This window comes from Neolamprologus multifasciatus, chromosome 14 (genome assembly GCF_963576455.1).
Source record: "Neolamprologus multifasciatus chromosome 14, fNeoMul1.2, whole genome shotgun sequence".
NCBI lineage: Eukaryota > Metazoa > Chordata > Actinopteri > Cichliformes > Cichlidae > Neolamprologus > Neolamprologus multifasciatus.
Genome location: NC_140452.1, coordinates 6,028,798 through 6,048,327, shown reverse-complemented (window position 1 = coordinate 6,048,327; position 19,530 = coordinate 6,028,798). Strand labels below are relative to the sequence as shown.

Genomic DNA, 19,530 nt, shown 5'->3' with positions numbered 1-19,530 from the left:
ATTACAAAGAATGTTTGAAAGGTTAGAGTACATATAATCCAGTACACAAAAAACATGAAATACAGTAAACAAAACAAAAAGTTACCTTGAATTGTGAGGAAAAAGGTTCAAATTACAATATCAGATGGAGCAAATGGTCATTATGTTCTTCACCCCAACCTGCTGAGTAGGGATGGGTATCGAAAACCGGTTCTTGTTGAGAACCGGTTCCCACTGTTTCAATTCCTTGGAATCGTTTGCCATTTTTGCAAACGATTCCCTTATCGATTCCAGTCGCCCCGAATGACGTCGCCACGTTGCGGAGCGTCGCTTACCTGGCAGGAAACATGGCGGCTCAAACGCTAAAAAGTTTGGTTATACTTTACGAGAACAGATGACAACAGGGCAACTTGCAATACTTGCAAAGTAGATATTTCATTTAAGGGAGGAAACACTACGAATATGCAAAAGCATTTGCTTACAAAACACGCGATGACCTTAAATGAATGTCGTGTTTTTAATTCCGCTCCGGACTCGTGAATCTCAACCCAGCAGCAGCGGTAACGTTTGCACGTCCTCTCCTGTTAATACGGCAGGTAAATAATCAACTAACAGTGCATATTATGTTAGCGCGATCTGCCTTATTACAAAACCTGCCATTACTGTGCATTTAGATGACCATGATGAGAGAGACAGACAGAGTCTGGCTCAGATGCTGGCAGTTCTTGCTACAGTCTACTGGTAGCGTCTCCTTTCAGGCCAGGATAGACGAATGTCACCGAGCTGTGACTAAGTTTGTGGTCAAAGCCTTGCACCCATTTGCCACAGCAGATGCCCCCGATTTTCGGTAAGTGAATGTGTTTAATTGTAGGCAGGGACATTATTGGATATTCTTGTGTAATTGCTACAGAAGAATATTTATTTTATTATTTTACATTCACAATTTTTTTTCCTGGGGACCCTGTGACACCCCATTGAAGAGCCGTAGGTTGGATCTGTTAAGATCTCACTGTTGGGTTTGTAAGGCCATGTTACTCCTAAATTTCTATCTTGTTCAAAGAGAAGATATAAAACAAAGATCTAAGCTAATTGACCTTAGTGTTCTCCTTTTTAAAAAAAAAAAAAATCGATAAGAGAATCGATAAAGAATCGAATCGTTAAACAGAATTGAAAATGGAATCGGAATCGTGAAAATCTTATCAATACCCATCCCTACTGCTGAGGGTCCCGGGCAATTGTGCCCTTGAGATGACCCTCATTTCATACAGATTCTGAAGCTAACTAAGGATGGCACTGGATCCTGCATGGTCACTAATGCCGTTTGATACACCCTCTAGCTAGCTAACACCCTCAAACTTCAATAAGGCTGGAAATTTATCCAAGTTATCTTATTTCTCATCTAGTACACTAACTACTGGAAATGATCCTCGTGGCCTGGGAAGGCCTTATAGGGTATACGAGAAGCAGCACACATGTTACAAGGTAACATTGCGTGTGTAAAATACTTTTCACTTCTGGGATATTTCAGATTTCCACCTTTGGAAATACAAAGTTTGATGTATCTTGTTTTCCATTAAAAAAAATAAAACAAACCTGAAAAACACAACTGTGTATTGAATGCATTGTGCCCAGAGAGTAACGCGTTACTGTAATCCGATTACTTTTTTCAAGTAACGAGTAAAGGGATTACTATTGCAAAAACGGTAATTAGATTACCGTTACTTTCCTGTAAGAACGCTGCGTTACTGCGTTACTAAAACCGTGATTTTCTTGCGAGAATGTCTCATGACAGTGACGTAAGCGAGTGCGACGTTCGTGACAACAGCTGTGTGCAGATCAACAATGGATCATATATCGAGTGCAGAGAGAGTATGAGCGTGCAGCGTTTAAAGCGTGGAAGTACTGACCTTACTTTGAGTTTGATTCCATAAAAAGTGACAAAAACATTAGTGTCCGTTGTGCGTGGGAAGAAAACTTCTTTTTACAGCGAAAAAAACCCTAAACTTCCAAACAAGCACCGAGTAGCTACGACGTAATGGGAAACTCACAGAGAAACTGCCGTATCCTTCCACTGACCGCTGCGGCACACCTGCACCAGGATAAACCTCCGCCTACCCCACTCCTGCTTTACAGGTGAAAATAGAGCAAAAGGACCGCTAGTCTTTGACTTTATTTATTTTCTGCTGTGTTTTACTTGCATCTGAAAGAGTGAGTGTAAACACAAAAAAAGAAAAAAAAATATATATATATATATTATGTGCTGGAATGTGCAGAAAATAGGTTTAAATGTTAAACTAATTTCTTCCAGTCAGAGAATGTTGCATATAATTAAATTTTTGCTTGATGCATAAAGTTAAAAGATTAAAACTAATAAAACAAGTTTTAAAAAGAGACTTTTCCATTTGATTACATTTTGTATGATGGATTATGTAGAAAAAGTAGAATTGGGCTGAAAGATCTATCACTTTATCACCTATTCAGGTTGTAAATCATGTTTTTAAAAACTAACTAAGTAACTAAGTAATTAATTACTTTTGAAAATAAGTAATCAGTAAAGTAACGGGATTACTTTTTTGGGGAAGTAATCAGTAATTAATTACTGATTACTTTTTTCAAGTAACTTGACCAACACTGATTGTGCCTGAATACAATTTAACAGGAAGGAGTAAAAACAATAACATCAGTTGTAATCTGTCGGAGATGTGCTGGCTTTTGTCATTATGAAGTAAAAATATAAGTGAGTATCAGATTTGTCACTCTAAGTTCTCGTCGTACCGGCCATTTTTCTGTGTAACCAGCTGACGGTGTGTGTGTGACTGCGTGTGTTTGTGTGAAGTCATGTTCCCTGCAGTGTGAAGCTGCAGCCATATCTGGATATAATTTTCTGTCTGGGCGGCTATGACAAATATATGAGTCACGGGTCAATAACGTCTCACAAAGATGAGATCATTACACACCGTGGAGAGCTCAGATTGAAATTGTAAGTCACCGATACAAGGCACAAGCAATCTCTGTGTGTACGAGTGAGTGAGTGACTGTGTGTGTGCTTGTGTGCCAGACTAATGGTCTATTGTGCTCTGTCAGGGTTTATTTAGCTGGCCGGGGCTGTGGGGTTTGCTGGCTTTGGAGTCTGGACCAGGCACTATTTTTACCTTAGCAGGAAGGGAGTACACCACCTTCTCTGTTACATATGCTCACTCTTAAACATTCATTCACCTTCAGTGTATAGTCTGATTTGCAAAGTTTTATCATACGCAGAAATCCTCGGTGGGACAGACTGGGAAGAAATATAAAGAGCGAGAGATGACGCCCAGGAGGGCTTTTAGACACAACAAAAACCATCAAAAACACACATGGGCGAGCACAGTTCCCTACACACACATACTGCGGATATCCCTGTCCCATCGCTGAGGTGTCTCTTTTCAAACTGGTGGTGAGCAGCTGCTGTCCTCGTGTCAGGGCATGAAGATGAAACAAACACCCGTCTGAGTTTCTCTCCTCGCTCTCTCTCTCTCTTTCCTGTCCTGAGCTGTGAGAGGCTGCCCTGGCCAGAGGGTGGAAGGTAGGGAGGGTCTAAAGGGGCTTTACCTCTGACAACTATGCTTTTTCAGTCCTGTGGGAGAGGCCGAATGAACCTATAGACCGAGCGTGCAGAGTATTCAGAGAGTGCAGGGGAAGAGAAACAGCGTCACAACATGTTAGGGTAAGACGAGGAGAAGACACCAGTAGAGGAGTAGATAGGGGTCGGTTGACTGGGATTATGATGCATTTTGACTGGACTAAAGCTCAGGAGTCAGTGTGGACTACAACCTACTGACTGGGACGTAGAAGGGAAAAGACAGGAAAACGGAGAAGGAGAGAAGGATGAGGGAGGCACTGGATAAAACGGATGTATGTGGAGGGGTGGATGATGTCATCAGGCAAGCCTCCAGTCTCTACCTCAGTGATGATTATAAAGAGGTAAAAGAAAGTATGGCATCAAATTTTGATCATTAATCGCACGATTTGAAAGTGTGTGACATCAGCAGGATTATTTTAGGTAATTTCCATCCCCGTGGTTATGTTGGAGGTTTCTTCTACTTCGTGTCTGCCAACTTAAACCACTGAACATCCTTTTGCTCTGTTTTGTGACAAAAATAGAAGTTTAAACTTAATGCAAAGTGTAAAAGCGCTACTACAGAGTTCGGGGTTAACTCAGTTCCTAATGCAGGCATCTGTCATTTATTTATAATCAGTATAAAATGTTTTATTTGTTTAATCCAATCCAATTTTCTCTGTATCTATGAAGCGCCTTGAGGCGACATTTGTTGTGATTTGGCGCTATATAAATGAAATTGAATTGAATTGAATTGAATTTTATTATTTGCTTCGAGCCCTGTGTACAGGAGCTGCATGCTAAAAGATCTTTTGTTAAAAGGGTTGGCGTAATAAGCAAATGCTTCAGCCAATACCTTTTGATTAGCCTTGTCTCATGCTTTCTTGCTTTGTGGTAAATCTTTGTTCTGTCTTCACTGAGATATTTGAATGCTAATCAATAAAAACATATCACTCAATGAATACTCTAAATTGTGCGTTTTATGATGGCCCATTAACCTCACTGTGAGTAAAAGCCTTCATAACTCCACCAAGTCATTCTAGGAACAAGTCTTCTACACCTTTAAAGGCACTTATTTGGGAAGTTATTTGGAGGCCTTAATTTAACTTTAATGGTCACAGGGAGAAAAAAACTCTACAGAATCTGCTTAAAGTCTGATAAAAATACTTCAAACGTTTTCCTGATTTAGGCCCAAAATTAAGTTTTAAAAGCTCATGCGCCCTGAAAGTTAAACCTCCACCTCAATCTTTGGTGGGATTTTCCCACAGATTTCAGTTCAAGGATCCTTTGAGTGCTTTGATGTCTTTATAATATAATAATGTCTCTTACTGCAACTGGCTCAGAAATAGTCCAACGCAACACTGCACTGTGTGAGTCTGACATCACTAGTTCAAGGATTTGCTTGAGAGAGAGCTAATGGACTAATCGTTTTTGTTAGTTCCCAGTCTCCTCGGTGAACTAACTCACCTTCATACTGAACAGAGATGCGATAGTGAGTTTCAGCTTCTGATTTGATTTTCAGCAAGAAAAGTAATAAAAAAAATTCCAAATGGCTGAACTTTCCATTTAATCCACTTTTGCGTTTTGTGCACAGCTGTGAATGCAGCTCAAAGACCGAGGCTGATGTAGTTTGGGCGTTGAAGCACTTACATATTTGGGCCACTGTTATGACAAAACAGTATGAGTAACCAGGATTTTATTCTGTAACTCTGCTGCACTTTGCTCTACAAATACTCAGCCCTTCTGCTTGAAAGAATGCTCTAGTGTCACATGGTGGACCCATTGTCCTGTCCAAACCCACTTCATGCTCCTTATCTCTTCTCCCCCCCTTCTTTTTTTCCTTTCTCCCACCAAAACCCTCCCCCACCTCTTTTACCCCACATGAACATTCATGTGTAGCCCAGTGCCACTTGTTGAGTTGTTCCCTTCCAATCTGAGTGACAGGAGCAGCCTTGCACTGACCTGCAGCTGAACCATACGGGGGGTCAAAGGTCAGGTCTCTTATCTGGGATGGAATGTTCCACTGCCTGGACAGACGGGTCTCAGATAGCACGAGAAAAGAAGACAGTCTTACACACACACACAAACACACACCTCTTTAGAGACATTTAGAGAAATCTGTGCGCTTCGTCTGCTGCTGAGATGAGAATATCACTGCCGTGTAGATGGGAAGGCTCTTCCAGTAGTCAGTCAGTTTAGCCTACGGGGTGTAAAGCTGTCCTCGTAAAGCGCTGAAGCAGGTGCCATCCTCAGAAAGTCATTGTATAACTGTATGCCAAGAAGACCACGAAGATTTGACACTTTGTTCACTTTGATTTATTTAGGAGTTACTTAAACAAAATCTCATGTGCTATTTTGCTTTAGATATGCTTCTAAGTAGCTATGCTGCATAATGGATTACCAGCTGCTGGATCCATCCATAGATGGATGGATGATCCAGTTTTACTCTAAGTCTGCAAGAACATCTGTGTGAAATGTGAAAGTATGTAGCACAGTCATAACAACTGGCTCACACAGAAGACTTTGTGGCCTTGTTTCTGTTTGTAAAGCTGAGGGTTCAGCAGCATCCCACTGTTAGTCCTGGAAAATATACGTGAGTGAAGTCATCCCTGTTTGGATTCACACCATCACACAGAAATTTCATAACGCAGCAACGCACGCGCACATCGACACAGCACCTTCGCTGAAAACAAGCACTTAGTCATGCCCAGGTGTGCTCCGCTGTCGTGCATTTACTAATAATATACATGAAGACCTGAAGTCTGTGCTCACAAGAACGGCATTTTTGCGCAAGTGCATGTGTGATAACAGTGGGTTCTTGTTCTCAGTCAGGGAGTAAGGTCCGGGTCACTGAAAAGACTCCATTGTGCAGAAAAAGAGAGACCACTTTGTAAGGAATTGTGTGAAAAGAGATGAAGAAACCTTGTAGAGCACTCCTCAGCCGAAGCCAATACCATATGTCTCAAATTCAACAAAAGCGATCCCCATCTGTTCCAAACTTTAACTTCCCTTGCTCCACCTGTCCACCAAGTCTCCAGACACTCAGCCTTTTTGGGTTAATCTTGATGAAAAAAAGATAAACGTATGCAGCACTGATCACATTCCTTAGCCAGCGCCTTCGCAAAGGAGTGAAGGGGTTTATAAGTTTTAAAGAAACACTATCTACCACATATTTTAAGTTACAGTAAAAGAGACTGAAATCAGAGAAAAGTCAAGCACAGCTGTACTGATTCATGCACATCCGCATTTACATGTAAACACGTCTCAGATCTTAACCACTGAAAAAATTCTGGCCACGAGAGCCAACAATTTTGTGGGAGGCAGAAGGAGGATTGTCTTTGCTGGTGCGGATAATTAAATTCATCTCCCTTCTCTAATATAGATTTTCAGGGAAGATTCGAAGGCTCAAAACAAGCACCCTGTCGTCCGCTGCCAGGCCCAAATCACCCTGTAGGCCTGCGGATGAATGGTTGTACTGCAGAGTGGAGAGGAGGAAATGCCTTTGTCAATGAGGGTTTTTTCAGCAGAGGAAATTGCTTGGTGATTTTGAGGAAAAACAGAAATTAGTCCAATTGTGTTGGTCCCAATCTAATTTGGAAAGTGATGGCTCTAGTGTTCAGGCCAGGAACTCATGGAGGTAGTTGGGATGATCTCTCATTCGGTGTCTCTTACTCGTTTCATGCATTAAAATGTTAATGTAATGGATCCATCAATTTTCCATGTCATCGTCAAGTGGAAATGCTCATTTGTGCTCTGTGGATTTTTAGTTTTTCTTCTTTCTTTGGATATTTAGCAGAAAAATTACAGAGTAAAGCGCACGGAAGAATGTTTGAATAGCAAACCTAATGAAAAGGGTTTGTGTGCCTGGAGCCTGTGACTCGCAAGGTTTGCTTGTCATTCAAAAGTCACACCTGTAAGAGGTGGAAGTGAATATGGAAACTATGACAGGATGTGATCGCTAACTGCGTTTGAAAAGTATGTAATTAAACTGATTTTCAGTCAAAGGAGAAACTGAAACGAATATGAAATATTAACATTTAAAGAGAAAAAAACATTTTTTTCTGCCCATTTCACACTTCCTCTTGTTAGTTGCATATCCAACACCTTTCTAAAAGCTTTATGGATCTCTCATGATGACTGTTTTACCACCTGCACGCACACACAAGCGCACAACGCAAACAAGCAGTATAACAGATGACGCCTATTCAATGACAGGAAGTTGTTTTGTCAGGCAGGTGTCAGGTGCAGAGCTTTGCAGAGCCACATCTGCGTGATGTAGTCATCTACTGTCACCAGGGGGCGATGTCAACAATATAACAGCCAGTAATGTGGGCAAACAAATGTGGAACCAATATGTAGTGCGCTGTGGTGCTCGCCGAAGAAATGAGAATAAGTCAGGGTAGTCAGTGTCAGATCCACACCTCACATTATCACCACCAGCAACACGCATGTGCGTCTCCATAGCCTCTGGTTGGTTGGATTGTAATAATCCTTTCCTCTGTGTAGTCAAAGAGCTATGCTTACGGACACAAACACAGCAACATTAATCCAGCTTTAATCCAACTGCAGATCAGCGTTACAGTTTGACTTGCAGAGATTTTCCCACTTCTTTATGGAACGTAATGTTGTTTCGTGTGTCTTCATATCAGTTTTGACAGTGCATCACGACTATACCTGCCAGGGGCGTAATTTCCAGGGGGGTTAGGGGGGTTATGACCCCCCCAATAATCAGACCCAACCAATATAACCCCCCTAATAAAATTAAGAATTATCTTGCATTAATAAGCTGTTAAATTTTCTTTACTCATTTCAGATTTATACAGATTTACTTATTTGTTTAGACAGAGATCTTGACCCCACCCCCACCTCCACCCAATGTTCAGCACAAAAGTTACACCCATGATACTGTTTTCTTAAACGCGCTGGTCTGCTTCTTTCCTTCTTGTTTTATACCATATAATTACCAAGTGGATATCTTTGTGTTCTGCAGTGTTAGTCAGACAGACGACACGAATGTGAAGATGTAACCTTGAATGAATTGAAGGATTTCTTGGCTGACTGAGAAAATATTCGGATTAAAAACAACCCTGGCCTTTCCTGTATTCGCTGTTTGCATTATATAAAGGAGTCGAACCAGCTTAAGAGTATAACAGTAAAACTCATAAGCAGTGCTGTTAATTACTGCTCTTGAATATCATCAGTAACCAGCGTGTCCTTGAGCATCCCTGTTGCACATTATTGCAGCATATGCTTTGTCTTCTGCATCACTAATGTATTTAAAAAAACTGAACTCTGATGACTGGACATTAAATGTAAATCTGCGCTGCTGAGCTGAATAGTAAAACATTATAAAACTGGATAAACACAAAGCTGTTAAATAGATCTGCATCTTTATTTCCACCTACAGTCTGCTAACAGACGCCCCATAAGGTCTTCAGCATGTCTTTACCTGTTGTTAAGGTGACATTAATAACATCCAAAATATCCCCTGAGCCTTCGTGAAGAATTCTTTCCCACCCATCCCTCATTTTAGTCTTTTCTTAGCGCTCACCACATGAGCGGAGCATGCAGTTACCAATGCTCAGTGAGCCTGCTGCTTTTGATTCTTACCTTTGCTTGGAGCTACTGTTCAGTGGAGTAACATGAGTGACAGCTTTGTTGCAGTCAGTATGAGTGATGTGTAGTATACGTGTTTGACCTGCACTGTGCCACACAGGCTGCCGTTGCACCTTTGAAGGGGTGAATTGAAACTTTCAAGTGTGTTCTCCAGGGAGCAGTGCCGGGTCCGCTCCTCGACATGCCAGCGCGTGTTTATGTGTGTGTGTGCTCACTGCACAAGGAGCGTCTTGCGGCCTCTTGTGTGGAGTGGGATTATGTTAATATGTGAATTTGTCCTCAGTGAAGGCACTCTCACCAACGCCTGCACACAATTGTCGAGAGAGAAAGGCAGCGAGAGAGGAAAGGTGGGAGAGAAGGAGTTGAGAAAACGAGTGGGAGAGAGGTGAAGGTGTGATGTGCGATTTGGAGTAGCGGGACGAACAGAGGGTTAGGACGGGCCTGAGGATGAAGATGAAGAAGAAAGCATGTAAATGGAAACATAACGCAAGATGAGCAAGGTGAATTTTTTAAGATGGTTTGCATGAAAATAGGAAGGAGATAAAGTAATGGACAAACTCGCAAAGACAGGAATAGCGACTATCAGTCAGGCAAACGCCACAGGTATCTCTTTCCTGCTTAGCACATTCTCACCTCAATCTTACGCTCTCCTTTTTGCCAATTTGCCTTTTCTAAGACAGAAGTACAGGCCAGAAATATGGGAAAGAGAGAGACTACAGACAGAGCAGGAATGTAGCAGTTACATGATATATATGTTAGCACAGCACCCTGGTTCCCATAAGACGTTAATATGTCATCATTATGGATAGCTTTGCTGTGCACAAACCAAATAGTTGATTTAACCTCAAATCATGTAAAGCTTTGTTTTGTAAACCTTTCCCTCCCTTCAGGTCCCCAGACTCCCATTTGAGAGAAGGACGTTTAAGCACTGCAGTGTTTGGGGCAACTGTGTATCAAACAACCTGCAAAAATTCTGCAGAGCTTGTCCATCAAAAATGCGACGCCACAGCTTAAGTGGGTCACTAGTAGCGTGCATCTCTGCCTGCTGTGTTCACCTGTTATCAGCAGAGGCGAGATGGGTAGCTGGTGCGATTTTGTATGAGCTGAAGCTGTCCTGAGCTACGGGAAGAGGCAAGGCAAGAGAAACTCTGAAACTGTGTTGCTTGGAATGTCTTGCACCTTTAATTATGTATGAAATGTGCATTAGAGTAATTTCTCAGGGGTTTATCCTATATAAACTCTTGCATGTTGTCTGAGATGTCAAGTGTTGTTCTCTGAATCAACAGTACCACCTCCTGGTGAATCCTGGTACTGTCAACTTCTAAAGATATTTCAAAAACAGGTTGTTGCTTTTTAGTAAATCAGCCTACACCATGCTTTGTATCAAAGTTGGCTAAGACAGATGCTGCTATAGATATGCTTGCATCTTTGGTTTGCACAGTCAGAAAGTGATCAGGGTGGCACTGCTTTCTATCTGTGCATGTCTTGCGGGATGAAGCGTACTATAGGGGAAGACACTTGGCCTAATTTTGAAACTGCAATATCAGTCATCAAAAAGATCACAAAAAGTAACCAAATCCTGTTAATTTACTGTTGCAGGCCCAGAAGAATGAGCGGGAGTCTATCAGGCAGAAGTTGGCCCTGGGCAGTTTCTTCGACGATGGGCCGGGCATCTACACCAGCTGTAGCAAGAGTGGCAAACCCAGTTTGTCCTCAAGGTAACACAGCTGACATCTCCTCGTATAAGCGTGTGACTAACACTTGGAAAGTGTTTGATTGTGTGTGTGCGGTTTTTTTGTTCGTTTTGTTGTTTTATTTTGAAGTGTGTGTGTGTGTGGAGGGTGTTATGCGGTCACATAATTCTCTAAATGTGAAAGTGCGCTGAATCAAAATGTATATCTATCAAGTTCTCTTTACTGTCATTGGCAGCTGAGTGGGGTAATGTCATATAGTCAGACCTTGTGGTTTTTCACTTCCCAAGAAAATACCAACGTATTTGTGTGTATGCACAGAAGCACACACACACATACACACACACAACCTCCTACTTGTACCTTACTGGAACTGCAGTGCTCATCGTATCCCCGTGATTCGAATCAAGTGGATTTCTCATTATTTGTGGTTAATCGTCAAAGGGCAGTATTGTGCAAAATAAGATGCCCTCATCAGTTTGACATTAACATGATGTTCTCGAGAAAACCCTGAAATGAGGAGCTTAGTACATTTATGAATTTTTCATATTGGAGCACCAAAGGACTGTTTACATCTTATGACACACGTCTCGGGCATTTCCATCTCTTTCTATTCAGTGCTAATTGTCAGCTGATATATTAACCAATGCTAATATGTCTGAGCCAGATTTATATTGCCAACCACATAGATATATACATATATCAGCCAGGCCCTACACTGTTTATTGCTGAACTTCTGTTTATCGTCTCCTGGCTGTCAAAAAGTCACTTTAGTGTGCAATTCAGAGAGTGTTTTGATTCTCCTTCTCTCAAAAAACCAACCAGCCACTCAGGTCCTATTTTTATTGGGACTGATTGGATCTATGCTATGTAATCAATCACCTCTGTTTGTAATTACTCTATTGAATTAAGCAGATTATTGATCCACAGTGGGATGGAGCTACACCTTGCGACATTTTGTTCCTCCATGGCACAAATACACCCCCTCTGGTCCAGGCAGATTGCTGCAGACCTATCTGAGGCCACCTGGATCGATGCAAAGGGGAGATGATTAAAAACAAGAGCTCTCTTTAATTTTATCTTCAGCTGGCACTTTTCTCTGCTCATGAAGGGCTCTTCTTTCTTATTCCTGTATTTCTGTGTTTTAGCACATCGACGTTTGTGTTCGCTCTCTTACACTCGCAGCACTCTTTGTAAGAGCAGCAGTGCATCAGTGTTCATTTTGGTGTTGCTCCAAGTCTGCGTCAGTCACTGCAGAATCAACTAACAAGTGAACCAACTTGTGTCGTGTCGATCTTACGTGCTGCACAATAATGTTTAATATTTAGTATTTACTGTCATATTCCCATATATCATTGTGATGTTGTTTATTCTGTTACTCTCGTTTTCTTCTGCTTGTTTTCTTTTTTCTTTCTCAACAGGTGATCCAGGTGATCGATATATGTATTTTTTTTTCTGCTTATTCTGTTAGTTTTTGTTTTTTGCCCTTCTCCCCCGTCCCTCTTCTCAACTGTTTTTCTTTCCCTCTTTCTTTCTCTCTTTTCTTTCCCCCAGTCAAGTCTGTCCCGTATTCAGCAAGTGAAAATAAAATAAATAATAAAAGGTGAATCAAATGGACCATTACGGCAAAGCCGGGATGGTCAATTTGGTAAAGAAAATCCGTTGGGCATCTTTCTTCGCCTTTAGACAATAATTCTGATGGCAAAAGAGCCAAACGGGACAGGCAAAAAAAAAACAAAAAACAAGTGAACCAACTTAACGCCGCTTTGTGCTAATATTGTTTTTCTCTGTGTTTTCACGCCTCTCTTTCAGGCTGCAGAGTGGGATGAACTTACAAATCTGTTTTGTCAACGATAGCGGCAGCGATAAGGACAGCGATGCAGACGACAGCAAGACGGAGACTAGCCTGGACACACCTCTGTCCCCTATGGTATGCACAGATACGTCCACCGCCGAAGCCCGTGCCAAAATTCAAAAATGGAGAAGAAAAAAAGGATTTAAATCCTGATATCACTACGCGATGTTTATTAACGATGATGTGAAAGTAGCAAAGTGTAAAGATTTGATTGTATCAACGGAAAATCAAGAAATGATAAGAACGAAAGCAGATTAGTGGGAGGGATAGTGTGTTCAATATGAATCAGAGAGATAACTGGCAGTTTAGCACCTTTATGAATTTCTGTCCTCGTGTTTTCTGCGCTGTTCACCAGTTCACAGTTCCAATGAAAAGCAATTTGGTAGGTGCTCGCTGAGGCCACGGATGACTGGCTGCGATAACCTGTTATCACACTGAGACATACTTAATAAAACGAGAGGGAGAAAGATCAAATTTGAGCCTTGTGTCGCACCCATGTGCATAATGACACTCTCATCGGTGTTAAAATCTGCATACCAAAATGCCGAGAAGTCATGAGCGTTAACTCCTTATTACTTCCTCTTTCTTGTGTGATCCATACGTTATTTTCCCTCTAACTTCCAATTGTGTTTCCTCTCTCCTTCAATTATCCTATTCCCATTTCACCTACTCCCTACCGTCCTCCTCCCTGCAGTCCAAACAGAGTTCTTCCTACTCGGACAGGGACACCACAGAGGACGACTCGGAGTCTCTGGAGGACATGGACTTCTTGAGTCGACAGAAGAAGCTGCAGGCAGAGGCTAAACTGGCCCTGGCTATGGCCAAGCCCATGGCCAAGATGCAGGTGGAGGTTGAAAAACAGAACCGCAAAAAGTCACCAGTGGCTGACCTGGTCAGTTCCAGAAATCTGAGGCTTTCTGTTTAGCTGTTTATTCATTTATTTCCTTTTTTTGTGTGTTACTCATACAATCTTTGACCTTTCACAAGTCATTTTAAACGGACTGGCATGACGGAGTGGTGATTAAGCGCTATACATATATTATTAGACTTAAACTTTCTTGATTAAAATTAATTAGTTTTTAAAAAAACAGGGTGATGATGTTGTCAGTGTATTTTACATTTTGTCTTCTGGGGTCCAAAGTAGCCAAAACATCATAAATATTATTATTACAGGACTAAAAAGACAATTTTTAACAGTGTATGGATCTAACAGCTGACTTCTGACTCATGTAAACTGTAAGATAGACTGTTTAAGACACTATACATGCTGGAGTGACCCTTTTTAACTAAAGTAGCAGCTGAAAGAAGCTTAGTTACTTAGAAGCTTTTCTACTTTTGCTCCGAGAAGGTTTAGAGTATGTCTAGGCCAGATCCTGTTTTTATATGAGCCATAAATAATCTTATTTATCCAAGAGTGAAAGCCTAGAGAAAGTGAAAGATGAGCAGTTTAGGTGATGTCCCTGAGGACTGACACTTTTACTGTTTGCTAATAATCAGGGGAAGAGGCGTCTTGTAGCCCTTAGGATTGTTAACGCTCTCTCTCAGTGGCACTTTTCTGACACGGCTTACGCTGGGATGTAATGGAAACAAATACCAGTCAAAGCCCACCCACCCCTCCTCTGTTTCCTCTCCTCTTCTTAAAGAGAGGAAGGTGATGACATCCCCGCTCATCATTATTTCATTCACTTATGTCTGCCCCGCTGCCTCCTCCGGAGCACGCACGCCAAGGGACACTCACACATCCACGGTGTCACAGATGCACACTTTGTTTCCACGCGCACTTGAAGTCAGAACTTTTTTACTTATTCAGAAACGAGAAGGGCAACTCGCCCGGGTCCATCTATAATTCATATGCCAGAAAGCATCGTAGCAGTGCTCAGCAGTCAGAAGACATCACCGTCACACGCGGACACGACCCGCAGTGAATTTTAAAATGTTTTAAGGCTACAGCTGCCCGCCCTGTCCGCAACACCAGAGATCTGTTAAACTGCGTTCATTACAAATGGCAAGTGGTGAACGGTGATTCCCGGCTAAAAGTGCTTTTACCACAAGTGGTTCATCTGCAGGCCTCAACTAATTTGAAAAAGTGTAAAATTATAATTAGTTTAAAAAAGACGTCCTTTAAGATATCATTACAAATTAGTGTAACGCTTATCTTAGTGAGCTGAGACAGAGGAAGTCAGAATAAACTACACTCTGTTTTACATATTAAAAATAATCTGGTCCTTAGCAGTTCTTAAATTTAGGTAAATACCTCAGGTGAACAAACCATGACATGTTACACTGTGTCATTCAAATCAAATCAAATCAAATTATTTATATAGCACTTTTCACAGGATAAAAACCACAAAGTGCTTCACAGTAATATAAAACAGAAATACATAAAATACATTAATAATAAAACACAGCACAAATCTAATTAAAAGCCAATCTAAATAAATGAGTCTTAAGCTGCTTTTTAAAAGAATAAATAAAATCAAGGCAACGTAATGATGTAGGGAGAGCGTTCCACAACCTGGGGTCCACCGCTCTAAAAGATCTATCTCCTCTGGTTTAAAACGAGTTCGTGGGACTACCAACAGCCTTTGATTAGAAGATCTCAGGCTGCGAGAGGGAGTGTGGGGTTCTAAAAGATCAGAAATGTAAGCAGGGGCATCACAATTCAAAGCTTTAAAAGTCAGTACCAAGATTTTAAAATGAATTCTAAAATGTGGAAGCCAGTGTAATGAACGTAACACTGGTGTAATGTGCTCTCTTTTCCATGTCTTAGTTAAAAGCCTTGCAGCAGCATTCTGGACTGACTGGAGACGCTCAAGATTCCTTTTGCTCAAACAAAGAAAAAGGCTGTTACAATAATCTAAGCGAGAAGAAATAAAAGCATGAATAACCATTTCTAACTCAGACTTAGACAGCAAAGTTCGCAGTTTGGAGATGTTTCTTAGCTGAAAAAGGCAGTTCCTAATTAACTGGCGAGGGTGTTGTTCTAGGGACATGGCAGAATCAAAAACAACACCGAGATACCTGAGGCTCAGGTGAACAGATGAGCCAAGAGAACCAAGATGCTGTTTGATTAGAGATATCTGGTTGTCGGGGGCAATAATTAATGTTTCTGACTTCTCAGAGTTCAACTGTAAGTAGTTGTCACCAAGCCACTGTTCAATGGAAGCTAAACATTATGTATTATGTGTCATTATGTATTTAATATAAAACTGAGCCAACGTGTCAAAGCAGTGTGTGTGAAAACGTAAGAACACCCTTAATGCTTCCATAGGAAGTGTAAGCAGCAGCAAGGTGCATGGGATTAACGTCATCAGCACGTGTGAACAAATCTGTGAAGTTTCAGGTGTGGGTTAGAGAAATGCCAAGGAGGAAAGACATAAGGAATGACCGTGCATCATTCTAAGAAAGATTATTCACAAGTGGAAAATACTGAAGGCTCAAGAGTGGATGTCCCAGAAAATTCACCCCAAGGTCAGACTGTGCAATGCTGAGAAACTGTAAAACCCCCAAAGCCACAGCTCAAACTCAGTCAGTTAGCATAATAAATGTTAAAGTTCATCACAACAAAATCAGGAAAAACACTGAACAAGTACGGCTTATTTGGAAGGGTTTTGGGCAGCAAGGCTCTTCTGTCTTGAAGAAAGAAAGAAAAAAGGGAAATGCACTTTTTCAGTTCAGTTTCATTTATATAGCTCCAAATCACAACAGCAGTCGCCTCGAGGCGTTTTATTTTGTAAGGTAAAGACTCTGCAATTATACAGAAAAAGCCCCATCAATCATAAACAAACAAACAAACAAAAAAACACGACAGCATGGATTATGTTTGCAAAATTACAACTGAACGAAACACAAGACTTGTGGAACAGTGTCCCTTGGACAGATATTTGGCCACAGCACTACATTTGGGAAAGTCCAAACACTGCAAATCAACACAATCAGCACAAACACCTCATACTGTGATGATCTGGATTTGTTTTGCACCCCCCGCGACTCGAGCAACTTGCAACCATTAAGTCGACCGTGAACTCCCGTGTTTCCCGAAGTATTGTAGATGTAAATAGATGATTTCTCCAACAGCTAAAGCTTGGCATAAAGCGTCATCCAGCGGAACAATGACCCCAAGGACAGTGCAGATGTACAACAGAAAGGCTGAAAAAGAAATGACTCAAGGTGCTGCAATGATCCCGTGAAGGCCTAGTTTGTACTATGCCCTGATATGTAAAACTTTTTGTTATACACAGCTTTCAGTAACTGTCAGGTATAGACTTTTAATGTTTTATACACAGTCTGTTTATAAAACCTTAAAGCAAAGACATCTTGAAGAAAACTAGCTTTTCCAAAGCAAGAATGGGTCAAGATAATTAAAGTAGCGCTAAAACTCTAAGGATAAACAGGTGAAATAGTTAATTGCTAAATCATTATTCTTCTTTAGCTCGGTGTGGATAAACTAAAGATAAACAGGTGAAATATTAGTTAAAGCTAATAAAGCTAAAGCTACATTACTAACAAACAGTTAAAATAGATACAAAGAGTTTTAATATATACCTACAGGTAACGGGTTGAATAAAAAATTAAAGATAATCCATAAAGATTTCAAATATGAGCTAAAGCTAATGCGTTTGTAGCTAATACTAGATGCTAATACTTCATTGCTAATACTACTGGATGCGTTTGTAGCTAATACCAGATGCTAATACTACTGGATGCGTTTGTAGCTAATACCAGATGCTAATACTTCATTGCTAATACTACTGGATGCGTTTGTAGCTAATACCAGATGCTAATACTTCATTGCTAATACTACTGGATGCGTTTGTAGCTAATACTAGATGCTAATACTTCATTGCTAATACTACTGGATGCGTTTGTAGCTAATACTAGATGCTAATACTTCATTGCTAATACTACTGGATAAACAACAGAAATGATACGCTAAAAGTAAGTGATGACGTTTCTGATGAAGTGGCCAGACCTGCCGCTGGGCAAGAGAAAAGAACGGAAACTGTGGCCTGTGTAGTGAGATTACACCTAAACGTCCGTCTGCTGGTTAGAGAGTCGTCCTAAAATTTCAAGCGGAATCACTGAGAGAAAGTGAGAAAATGAGTGAGAGCGAAATGGGGGCAATAATTTGTTTCCACTGTAAAGCCTCTAGTTTCTTTCTTGACTTCATTCACAAAGCTTTACAGCTCCTCAATATGACACAGAGTCATCACTGGAAATTATCTTTCTGGTTTTCAATATTCAGATGACAATTAGCAGTACGGTCAGTCTACCACAGAAACTCAGAAGTTGAGTCAGGACTAATACCAGTCTCAAGCCTTTCCCATGGCCCACGCATGCTGACATCACATTTCTCCTTATGTCACTCTCAAGTGACCTTCTTGTACATAGCCAATTTCCCGAAACTGAAACTTACGCACGACAGCCTCATATATGCTTGCTCCGGTAGTAATGTGAAAGTGAAATGAGACTACCAAGAAGAGCCCACGCACCCCTTACGAAAAGAGAGCATGAGTGCGTTCTCTACGCGTTTATCTCCACTAAGGCTGGAGGTGAAAGTGGGCCACGACCGAGGAAACGGGCGCTGGATGCAAAGATAAAGAATGCAGACTGGTTGAGACAGATTGTTAAGAGAGGCAGAGACAGAGAGGAAATGATCCGCCCAGGTGAGCCTCACTAAGCACACGTGATGCTTTAGTGCTTTTATTGCATCTGAAGGAACCGGTGCTAGTGCGAGGAGATTCTGACATACACAAAACCAGCAGAAGAGCCTAAAAAAAGTTTAAAACATATATATACATGCACTAAAATGCTACACAGATTCTAGCATGTTAAAAGTAATAGTGAAGGGAGAGTTTAAATATCTAATTTCTCATCTCTTTCTCTTTGATTGCGTGCTCGATGTTTGCACTACAGTTGCAACCGACTGTGATTTCTTGCTAACTTGCAGCATCAAAAGGTTCCAAGAAAAGAGAGGTGATATAAATGTAAATTAGATATGAGATGACTCTGTGAAGTAAAAATAATTCAGTGGTCTCACTGTTGGCCCCTGCTGGAGAGACAGCACCCCACAGAGACACCGAGTTCATGTGCTGTGGACTTGTATAAGATGCTGTCAACATGTTTGTGAACAAACAGTAGCGCCTACTTGAAATCCCCCACCTTTACTGCCGCTCAAAGGAAAAACAAAGGGAAATATATCCTTTTGTTTCACCGGGGAAGCAGGAGCCTGGGATGCATTCATTCCTTTTGCAGAATGCAAACAGAAAGCGTTCAGGCAAAACAGCTGACTCTTTTATTTCCCACTGGGATTCAGTTTCACTGCCCTTATTCTGCTGATAATTCCTGACAGTGTGGGTTTAACCGGGTTCACGTTTGTTTTTCTTAAGGTTGTTTTTTGAACACACAAAAAAAATGTAAATCTAATCAGGCTCAGATGTCAGATTTAAGAGTCTGGGAGCAGTGAATGACAGATCAAATAGTCATAAGATTGAATGAAATCTGCCAATGTCTGAAGTTTAAAATAGAGATTCAATGAGACATAATTCAGAACGTGTTCTTATCCATTTAAATCATTAAATCAAATTAAATCATGAAAAATGACATTCAGGTTCGGCTAGTACAGAGTCTGTTTTGTTGCAAGAGTTAAATCATTTGACACAAACACTTTTTTTGGTTTTTGCAACTGGAAAACGAAACAAGCATTCGTTGTCATCCAAAAGTCAAATTGTTGCATTATTAACTCAAAATTTCAAATCAACGTTCAGAGTAAATATCTAAAAAAAAGAGAAAAT

At 40.9% G+C, this 19,530-nt stretch overlaps 1 protein-coding gene and 1 long non-coding RNA gene across 3 annotated transcripts in view; one reads left to right on the top strand and one right to left on the bottom strand.

Moving 5' to 3' along the window:
* The window catches only part of schip1 (schwannomin interacting protein 1), a 275,998-nt gene that overhangs the window by 252,309 nt on the left and 4,159 nt on the right, over window positions 1–19,530 (top strand). For both annotated transcript variants that reach the window (XM_085184870.1, XM_085184869.1), the window contains exons 10-12: window positions 10,790–10,908; window positions 12,694–12,811; window positions 13,431–13,628. In XM_085184870.1, coding sequence (XP_085040996.1) covers window positions 10,790–10,908; window positions 12,694–12,811; window positions 13,431–13,628 — 435 coding nt within the window. The remainder of the gene's footprint in view (window positions 1–10,789; window positions 10,909–12,693; window positions 12,812–13,430; window positions 13,629–19,530) is intronic.
* LOC146503348 (uncharacterized) lies at window positions 16,377–19,287 on the bottom strand. The gene is made up of 2 exons (XR_014868607.1): window positions 17,593–19,287; window positions 16,377–17,346 (listed from the first exon to the last, which is right to left on the bottom strand). It is a non-coding gene; the product is annotated as an uncharacterized LOC146503348 (long non-coding RNA).